The 10,753-nt window shown below is 36.1% G+C and overlaps 1 protein-coding gene across 1 annotated transcript; it reads right to left on the bottom strand.

Moving 5' to 3' along the window:
- Positions 1-8,232: 8,232 nt before the first annotated feature.
- Positions 8,233-9,891, bottom strand: LOC109212929. Its single transcript, XM_019376660.1, has 2 exons — positions 9,006-9,891; positions 8,233-8,606 (listed from the first exon to the last, which is right to left on the bottom strand). The coding sequence occupies exons 1-2, from the start codon at positions 9,714-9,716 to the stop codon at positions 8,490-8,492; spliced, it is 828 nt and encodes a 275-aa protein (XP_019232205.1). The 5' UTR covers positions 9,717-9,891; the 3' UTR covers positions 8,233-8,489.
- Between the last annotated feature and the right edge of the window lie 862 nt (positions 9,892-10,753).

Consider the following 10,753-nt stretch of genomic DNA (forward strand, 5'->3'; position numbering starts at 1 on the left):
GATCACTGGTAAGAACCTTGATTAGAGCAGGATATTACTGGCCTAAAATAGAGGAAGAAGCGGAAAGTTTTGTAGCTAAATGTAATAAATGTCAAAGGTACGGTAACAACATGCATAGACCTGCGGAGTTGTTACATCAGGTCATATCACCATGGCCATTCATGAAGTGGGGAATGGATATCATGGGTCCATTACCACAAGCACAAGGACAGGTAAAATTTTTGCTCGTACTTACTGATTACTTCACTAAATGGGTAGAGGCAGGAGCATTTAAACAGGTACGAGAAAAGGAGGTCAAAGACTTCATTTGGCGTAATATCATCTGTCGATTTGGTGTACCAAAGGAGATTGTATGTGACAATGGCCCTCAATTTATCGGAGCTCAAGTCACTAAGTTTTTTGAGAGCTGGCAAATTAAGAGAATCACATCTACACCTTATCACCCAGTAGGCAATGGGCAACCAGAATCAACGAACAAAGTCATAATCAACAATTTGAAGAAACGTTTAGAGGAATCAAAGGGTAATTGGCCTGAAGTGTTACCCGGAGTTTTATGGGCATATCGCACGACAACAAAGACGAGCACATGTGAAACTCCTTTCTCTTTAGTTTATGGAGCTGAAGCATTAATCCCAGTTGAAATAGGAGAACCGAGTACAAGATTCTCACAAGCAACACAAGAGTCTAATGATGAAGAGATGCGGGTCAATTTGGATCTACTGGAAGGCAAGAGAGAAGCCGCATTAATAAGAATGGCAGCACAAAAACAAGTGATCGAACGATATTACAACAGGAAATCACGACTGCGATACTTCAAAACTGGGGACTTCGTGCTTAAAAAGTTTTTCAATCTACAAAGGCGGCCAACGCGGGTAAACTAAGTCCAACCTGGGAAGGACCCTACAGAGTTCGAGATATTGCAGGGAAAGGAGCATACGAGTTGGAAACAATGGACGGGAAGGTGCTTCCTTCGCATTGGAATGCAGTTCATTTGAAGAGATACTACTTCTAAGGAAAAACCCACGGTCAGGTATCACCATGTTAAATTATATTTGTTTTTGAATTGTTAAAATTTTACTAACAATTTTAGATGATAGGCAAAACGCTAACCCGTACTAAATGATGAGTCACGACCTGTAAGGCAAAATGGAATAAACTAAAATTCCTGGCCCGGGGTTACAATTATTCTGATAGAAATTTAAACGGGTTAAGCAGTCTTTATCTATAATCGTACCTCCGAGTCCCGTATGTATTTCCTTTTCAGGAAAAGGACCAAATGAGAGAAACTATCAAGTGCTCGAGGCTTCATACTTCAACACTCAAACACTTGGGGGACTACATAATATACACAAGTATATATAAAGAGGGCAGAGAAGATTGAAGAAAAATCAAGCCTGGGAAAAAGTCAAGTGTAGAGTAATAAAAGTCAAATGAAGTCATGAGCCAAGGCTAAAGAAATCTTTACTGTAATTAGGGTAAAAGCTGTGTACTAAAGCAGGTTGTAAAGAAAAACCTTGTATTTATTGTTCTAAAACGGGTTATAAAGAAAAACCTCGTGTTTATTATTTTTTAAACAAAAAAATTTGTTACAAGAAAAAACAGTTACGAGAAAGTTATAGATGTAATTCAAGCACATGTAAAGTATTATACAAAACTTGTCAAAGTCCAGAAATAAAAATTTCTCGAAGTTATTGCAAAAAACATGTGTGTTCCTATTTCTTTTATCGTATGATCACACCATTATGAAGTTGAGACGTCTTCTTCATTAAGTGTCAAAATATAAAAGGGCCCCTCTTTTATAAAACTCATGTTATTTAGTCATGGGATTAACAGAAGCATTTTTCAAAGAACAAAAATGCAGACTATTCTTTAAGTCCTTAAAAATAAAAAGGCAAGGATAGAACATACAGAGTGCAATGATAAATAAAAAGCTTCCTAATATTTAAAATTAAAGACTAAGTATAAACTTAGTCATCAAATTGTTTATACTAAATGCCCCATAACAAGACTTGGGGACTTGTACTTCTAAAAATCAACCCTCAAATAGTAGCCAAGGGTTTGATTACAAAAACTCTCAAATGAACCCAAAAGCTTTAAATATTGTTTTCCAAATAGGTACCTGCAAAAGGAATTCAAAAATAGATATAAATTTTTACTGAGAGGAAAGGATTGAAGGAGGATCATCAGCGTGCTCAACTAGAACAGCATCACCAACGGAAGTGGGTTGATTTCCAACCATTGGAGTATCAATAGATGAAGTTTCAACTTGACTTGCAGTAAGGGGCACGATTGAGCTTGAAGAGGGTGCATCACCCGAGGCAATTCAACAGTCACGGGAACATCAACTCCGGTAGCTTCAGCTTCGGAAACTTCAATCGCGGGAGAAGGGAAGTCCAATGGTTGTTGAGCTTTTTCAATAGTTTCCATCACCTTAGCTAACTCTGACTCCAAATTAAAGTTTTCTTGGCTGGCTTCAACTAAAGCATCACGATGGGAGTTCAGAAAAGCCCAGCTTACATCAACTGCAGCCTTATCCTCAAGAAGCTCATAATCTCTTTCCCAAGCAACAATTTCATTTTTGAGACCCTCATTTTCATTCAGAGCTGAGTTATAAGAGGCTTGGAGAGAGGCATGAGATTTTTTTAAGGCCTTCACCTGATCTTCAGGAGTTCGCAGATTTTCTTGGGTTTGAGTCAAATTCTGCATCAAATCTCCGGCATAAACTTCTTTTTGACTTAAAAGAGCTCTCAGCTCTCTAATCTCTTCACTTGATTTAGATAATTGTTCTGAGAAAGAAGACTCGAGACACTCTCTTTCTTTCTCAGCCTGACTAGAAGAAGCCTTAACAACCGCAAGCTATGAAGTTAATGCTCTCACCTGCTGTTCCAGGTTATTCCTGCTCTCTTGTAAATCTTCTATTGTTTATCAAATTGGTCCTTCCAATTAGCTGCTTCCAACTGAAAGTCACGAGCTTCCCTCTCTGAATCAAGAACAACCTTTTCAGAGTCACGTGCCACCTTCTCTAATAAAGAAATTCTGCTCGTCAGCTCTGTACCAATAAGGTTGGCCTGAAAATGATAAGGAAAGAAAAATTAGAATTCTAGAAAAATTCTGGCAAAATTAAAGAAAGAAGGGGCATACCTTCAAGGTGGAATGAATTATGTCGTTCATCAGAGTCAGGGAGTTGTGGCTATTCATTTTTTCTTTCTCAATTGGGCCTATTAAAGGTTCAAGCCAAACATCTGCCTGACCGGATTTCCTCAAAAGGCTGTTGTTAGCAGGCACTTCGATAGTCACGCTCCTCATAGCAATCCTTTTGCTTGTAGAACCCGCTTCTACATTGTGGACAGTAGAAGGAGGAGCGGTAGAAGAAGTGAAAACAGCAACGGGAGGTGAAGAAGAAGTTGGAGCAGATACGGAAGGAACCAAAGGCACGGAAAAAGTTGGAGCAGATAAGGAAGGAACCAAAGGCACGTCAGAAGAAGGAAGGGAAGGAACTGAAGGTATGGGAGTTGAAGAAGAAGATAGGGGAGGTTCATCCAAAATGGGTCCTAACTCGCCACTCTCAAAACCACTAATGAAAAGTTGGTTAATCGACTCATGAGTATCAGGAAGGGTAGCAACATCATCGTCAGAGACGAGATTAACAGGCCCGTTTGGAGAAAGATGATGAGAAACTTCAGCTTCATCAGAGACGATACGTCTCCGAACTCTTCGCCTTTTCACCAAGGAACCATCCTCCTCTTCTTCGTCGGAGCTATCATCGTCTGCGGTTTTTCTTTTCAGAAGAATATCCAGAGCACTTTCTAAAGAAAGTTGGGTTCCTAAACGAGAAGCTGCAATTGCTTCAGCAGTAACACCTCGAATAGCAAAACCTGACAAAGAGAAAATTGAAAGCTAAGGCAATAAAGAGAAAAATCTTACATACGAGAAAGACAAAAACTCATACCGTGAGTCTTTACTTTCCAACCATGACGATTGGAAATAAATTTCCAAGACCTAGCCTCCATAGGAGCAATCTTCAACAATTTATCTACCCAACCACGAAAATTGGGAATGTTCTCCACAACTCCCATGGTTGCTAAAGAAAAAAAGAGAAACAAAGTTAAAGAAATTTGTAAATTCGAAAGAAAGAGGTACGGGAGAGATGAGAGACTTACGTGCAAAATTCCACTTCTCAGGGAAGGGAACGTTTTGTTCACCCACTAAACCAACTGTGGGAGCAGCAACAAATCGGGCATACCAGCCACGATCCTTATCATCTTCTGGGCTTACCAAAACTCTCTTACACCTAGCCACTAAGGTAAAGACGCCATTACGAAAAAGTCTAAGGGAGTATAGATGAATTAGGTGGGAGAAGGTGAAATCAACGTTTGCTAAATTGGCCAGATGCCTTAAACGAGCAACATCCCTCCATACAAGCGGGCCAACCTGTGCTAAACAAACTTTGAAGAAACGACAGAAATTGAGAATTACTGGGTCGATAGCTGGTTTAAACCCAAGAGTAAAAGGGTATGTATAAACGAAAGAGAATCCAGTCATATATGAAGTAATCCTCTGATTTGAATTGGGGATTAGAATGGGAAAATCATTACTCCAGTGACAATCTTTGCGAACTATGGGAGCTAAAATCTCTGTAATCATAGTGGGGTAAGCATCAACACGATCCAAACCAGAAATTTGGGTTTGAAGTGATTGTCTATCATGCTGAAAAGATAAATCGTTAGGGACTATTTCTTCTACCAAGGGTTCCTGTAATGGTTCAGAGGTCTCCTTGCTCTTAGAAGATAATTTTTGAGAAAAAGAACCTCTAGTTCTAGAGGAAGAACCAGGGCTAGGAGAAGGCATGGCAGAACCACCGCCACGAGAGGATCCTAAGCTACGAAGTCTCCCACCTCTTCTATGTCTAACTGGAGCATTGGGAAAATTGTCTAAAATAGGAACTCTCTTAGGGTTAGGGTTCGAAGAAGACATGATGAAGAAGAGAAAGAAGTAAACAAAGATTCGCACAATTCAAGTGTTCAAGGAAAAAGTTTTATGTGGTAAAAGGTGAAAGGAAAAATTGAATTTATACTGATGGGCGACCGTCAAAAGTAAAAACGCAGTAATGGAAGGATCACAATAATGGTAACTGATACTTCATGAACAGTGGAGCCGAAAAGACAGCCTGAAAAAGTGTTGGAAATTGTGGAACCAATAAGAAGATGACACGTGTCTAAAGCATTAAATAGAAGTGATAATTAAAGCGTCAACTCTGTCAGAACATTAATGGTGACAAAAATTCTCCTTTATGAATTCCACTTCCCAAATATTCAAACTGATGAATAAATGGAAAGTGGGGGGACTATCTGTATTGGGGAAAATTGTATTTATATGGTGATGTGTCATGGCACGTAGACTGACCAAGCAGTCAAAGAATTAAGGTTGGTTAATAGACACGAGCAACGATAGATACGAACAAGTTAAATGAAGAAGGTACGAGCAGTCATACAAATAATTCAACGCTCGTACCTATTCAAGACATTCAAAGGTCAAGGATCGAGAAGAGACAAAGGAATGAATCTGACATCAAAAAGAGCCCAGATATAGCATTTAATGAGTATTAAATACTAGAAACGTTAGAGAATATGTATTGAATGTATATGATTGCATAACGTAACATTTAAGGTCATTAATTACCCCGTCTTATTATGACAAAGGAAAAATCTGTATTCCCAAAATAGCTATAAAAGGGAAAGTCACAAACAACTGTAAGAACACGAAAAAACATCACTAGAATATACTTTGTTCTATTTGCTTTCTGATTATATTATTCAAAATCTCTTTTTTATATACTTTTCCGATTATCAGTAACCCGAGTTCTTCTAAATTCAAGCTTTGACCTAAAATCTAATTTTTGGTTAAACACCAACGAACTTAAATTCCTAGATCCGCCACTGATAACATGTTGTACGTTTTATGTTTAACTCGTTATACTTACATGTACTATATGAGACTTTGAGGATATTATTGACAGAGACAAAACTCTTGGGGCCATATCACATCAAAGACCAAACTTTATGGACAAAAAAGTGAATTACATACTCCAGGCTCCACTGATGAAACCCTAAAACCCCTCCTTAAATCATCATGTTGTACCCACCATTCAGCAGCAATATCACAGTATTAGTTTCACTTTGCTCTCTTTTTCTTTTGTTCTTTTTCTTCTTCTTTTTTATCCGTATGCAAGGAATTTGCAGTATGCTACTAATAATTGTTGTTACCAAATGCCTCTTTGAGTAGCCATATGGACTAATTTTAGCTATTTCATATTTGGCTTAGTTAGGGGGCGGAGACTAAACCTTTTTGATGCAAAGATTCAATCTTTAAAGGGACTCTTTGTTCTTCTTCATCAATTGTCCTATAAGCATCTTTTGAACACTCTGTTTAATCCCCTCTTCAAATCTTGTGTATGTTTCATTTTTTTCTTAATGAAATCCAAAAGGGTATATGAATTGATTGTTTTTGCCTCAAGAATTCCCGAATGAGTTACTGAAAAAGTCATTCGGTTCAGACAGGGGCATATAGTAATAGAGAAGCAAATCTTTGAGCTGAAAAGTATCAAAGATTGGTTCTTTAATGAATTAGTCTGAGGGGTTTGAACTGTTTCATTCCTCTCTTCTGTTCCTTTTCTATAGGTTCTTTCAAACATTCAATATTTATTAATTTATTATTCAACTTTTTTGTTTTGCTACATAATGAGGCAGATGATGATTTACAATTATTTGGACTGATCAATCTGTGATGATCCAAAATTCGAGCTTTTTAAAACTGATGCCTCCATTTTATTTTTGTTTAAGCATAATTTAGGTTCTTGTTTATGTCTGGGAGAATCTGTGACTTAAGATGACAAGTTTGAGCTAAATCTGATAAAGTGGAGAAGAATTGCAGTTAGTCCTGAGAGTTACCTAACACAGATTTCTGTCATAAAATACTAATTTGCAATTTAATACTCTTATTAGTTAGTGTTGGCAAAGTTTGCAATATTTATGTAAAAATTATACGGATCGCTCTATTTGGTCGCTTTGTTTAACCTATACCTATTTTTTAAAATTTTTTAACTTGTATCCACTTTTTAAATAACTTTCGCCCCTTTTTCCTCATTCTCCTCTTTCATTTTTTATTTCTTTTAATGTAGAAGCTAAGAGCTGCCCGAGTCTTGATACCAAAATCAGCAGGGGAAGCAGGACTTTGAACTTTAGGCTCTGTTCTAAACAGAACCATTTCCTCACTCAAAAGAAGAGCAAGTTTAATACCTTAGTGTTGTCAGCTTCTGGTTTGGTGCTCACTGCTCTTTTTGAATTGTTCCTCAGTATCACCATTAACATTTAACAGCTCTTTCTCAGAAAAAACAAGAAGTTTAAAAGAAGATGGATAAGCTACCAAAACAAAAACTTCATCGGTTACAAACAAAAACTTCTACTTCAGCTCTGGAGCTTAATTTCGCCAGTTACAAAAATAAAAAAGAGCTGAAGTTCGTCAGTTACAAATCAGTTAAAAAATAAAAATTTCAGCTCTCGCTAGTTACAAACGAAAACTTCAGCTCGAGTTTGCCGGTTATAAACAAAGCTAGTTACAAAACAAAAACTTAGTTGAACTTCAGCCCCGGCCCTGTATGCTGAAGTTATGTGAAAAAACGGGTACGCTTGCAATTTTTTTTTCAAAGTGGGCACAAGTTAAAATGTGACACAAAAAGCGGATATAGATGCAAATATCTCAATATTTATTGATCAATAGTACTAATTTGTAGGTCACAAGTCACTGTTTAAATAAATATCATTTATATTGAATGGTTGAATTAGTTCAATCAGTCCCTTCCCCTAGTGACTTTGATAATAACATAAAGTAAAATAAAATATATATGAAATGTAATTCGGATAGCATAGTCCGGATTGGAATGTAATTCATCTTTAACAACAACAATCCTAATCCATATAGGTATTCAAAATAATCTCACTGTCACACATGCATAATTTCTTATTTATATGGTGCCCCTCTAAAGTGAATAAAATATCTACACAATATTCTTTGAAACATCTTGATAGCAGTTTATCTCTTATAGTGTATTTCATACTCCAAATTGAAATGTAATTTACTTTTAACAGCTATAATAATTCTCCAAAGATATTATAGCTTAGCAATTGCTAAAACTGACACTATTTAGTGTTTTCCAGAACACGAACAAGCCAAACACAAACAAAAAGCAAATGAAATTCACCACAAAATATTACATTCATGTAATATTGTAATTGTTTTTCTTTAAATCTGAGCCAAACTCCAATTTCTTTAATAAACAACCTTATTATAATCTCGTCTCGTGGAATTTGGGAGTACATATATATATATATATATATATATACAACATATGTCTAATGATCCTTATCTATATACTAGAATCTAATGTAACATAAAAGGTTCGATGAGGCTGAGAAATATTCTGGTACGTTGTTTTAAAGAGCATCATAGTAACCTCCAACAGTTATGTGTGCTCTTGTTACTGGAACTCCTCTCACTGCTGCAATTGCTCCATTCAATTTTGTTGCATGGTCAACTACTTGCTTGATCCTCTGCAATCCCACATAAAATTAAATTAAAAGAAAAGATTCTTAGATAAGATCCACCAAATATTAGTTTTTGAAAAGATAATCAAGAATAAGGGAGTTTTAGCGTGTGATTATCTCATTTAAAAGTTAACCTGAAAAGAAAAAGGGCAGTCCGATGCATTAAGCAAGAGACTGTTCAACTGTACCAATTATACCAAGGCTCCCTTCAACCTTGCTAAAGAAGGTACACATTTAATTACTTAATTATGTCTCCACACCTTCCTCGATTCAACATAATATTAGAGTAGATAAAAGTCCTAGGTTCAAGTACCAAAAAGGCAATCTTAGCTAAAGATCTTTATTTTCTTTAAAACTTCTTTTATTAATTAATTATATCATGTCAATGAATTTTGAAAATCAAACCTTGTCATCAGAAAAGATTTGAAAGCGAAGCTTGTGCTGATTTTGCTTATTGTTTTGGTGATTGCCCATAAAGATGATGCAAATAGTAGCAGCAGCAGCAACCCCAAAAGAGCAAATAGCACCAATTCCATTCAAACTCTTGTTCAACAGGTTCAATCCACCACTGTTTTCTTCAATATTCTCTGCTTCCATGCCAATTTTCTCTTGATCAACCTCCAGCACTTGTGCTTGTTCCTCAAACTGGAAAGTGTCTGCATCAGCTTGGGACAAAAGGGTCTTGTTATTGGACTTTGGTGAGTCTAGTTTCATGTTTTCGAATTCATTTTCCTTCATTTTCTTGAAGAAAACTTGTGATGAGACTTGATCTTGCTCGGTTTCCATCATAGTTGCTCCAAAGTTTGGAGTTTTAATGTAGTCACAAATGTTGTTTTCTTTGGTGATGACTTGTTTGGTAATAACCTCATGATCATTTGTGGTTTCTTCAATACTTGGCTCCAGCTGAATTGGAAAAGGTACTATTTGAGGATGCTTTGTTGAGTCGACAAATTGGGATGATTTTGGACAAGGACAAACGAAATAATTCATGTCGAAATCATTCTTGGAATCAGAGTTATATTTTCTTGAAAATATCATTTTGCCTCCATCATCATGGATTTGGAGGAATCCATCATCAGGAAGAAGCTCCCAATCTTCAAGATCCATGTTTTCCATGTAAAATGAAGAGAAGAGTGGGTTGATATAGCTAGCTCTCAGATTCTGATTCTTTGTTTTTATGAATTATTGGAGTTAGAGAGTGTAGCTTTCATATATGCAAAACACACCCCATTTGTTACATGTCTTCTTGCTCTATGGGGAGTGAAGGTTGAACTTTGCCTTAATGAGATTGTGATGGATATCTTTTTTACTTGTCTAATTATTCCATATCTCAACTTACTGCACCGACTGATTCAAATTCATATTACCTAGGAAAGTGGCAAAGCCATATGGTCACAAGCCTTCGTCGAAAAATTAATATAGGTAAAATATTACGTTTTAGAGGTATATAATATGTATTGAACATCCTTTGTCTGGAATTCTTTTCTTCCAATTTGAATATCTTTGGAGAAATTTCAAGCTTTATCACTGCGTAAGATCGAATAAATAATCCCTAATAATTTTTCTTTTCATTTTATAGATTCGAACTCAGAATATTTAACTAAAATGACAAAAGAAAATTCATTCATCTCATCACACTTGTTGACGTATTTAGGTTGAAGCTTATCACCAAATTGGGTGACAAATTTAGGGATGGTCCAGACTCCAGAGGGACCCACATAGAAAGAATCCTCTTTTGTTGGGCTACTGGATATTTCTTTTGATTATCAATTAGATTTTTTATATCTTGATTTCATTACTTTAATAATTTAATGTCACTTTGGATAAAATAGAACCATATTATGCCCCAACTTTGGAGTAAACTAATGAGAACTTCTAAAATTCCTTATGTTTGATCTATTCGTAGTTTTATAGTAAAAAAAGTCCTAGCCAAAGAGATTGATTTCTAGTGTAACCCCTCTCTTCTAATGGGAATCTTTTTAGAATTTCTTTTAATTAAGAAATAAAAGAGTACAAAAAGTAGAGAAAGAAAAAGTATAGATTGCTTGTGGGATTTCCCTTTGAATGGGCATTGATCATGACATCTTCCCTTTGATATTGAAACATTGTAGAACAATCCACGATTAGGTATCTTGATTGGAGATTTATTTGCT

Source organism: Nicotiana attenuata, unplaced genomic scaffold, assembly GCF_001879085.1.
Source record: "Nicotiana attenuata strain UT unplaced genomic scaffold, NIATTr2, whole genome shotgun sequence".
Classification (NCBI taxonomy): domain Eukaryota; kingdom Viridiplantae; phylum Streptophyta; class Magnoliopsida; order Solanales; family Solanaceae; genus Nicotiana; species Nicotiana attenuata.

Excerpts from the sequence above, each read along its gene's own strand:
- LOC109212929 (XM_019376660.1), bottom strand. The coding sequence starts at position 9,716 with ATGGAAAACATGGATCTTGAAGATTGGGAGCTTCTTCCTGATGATGGA. Across the intron at positions 8,607-9,005 it reads AAATCTTTTCTGATGACAAG|AGGATCAAGCAAGTAGTTGA; the intron begins GTTTGATTTTCA and ends GTGGGATTGCAG.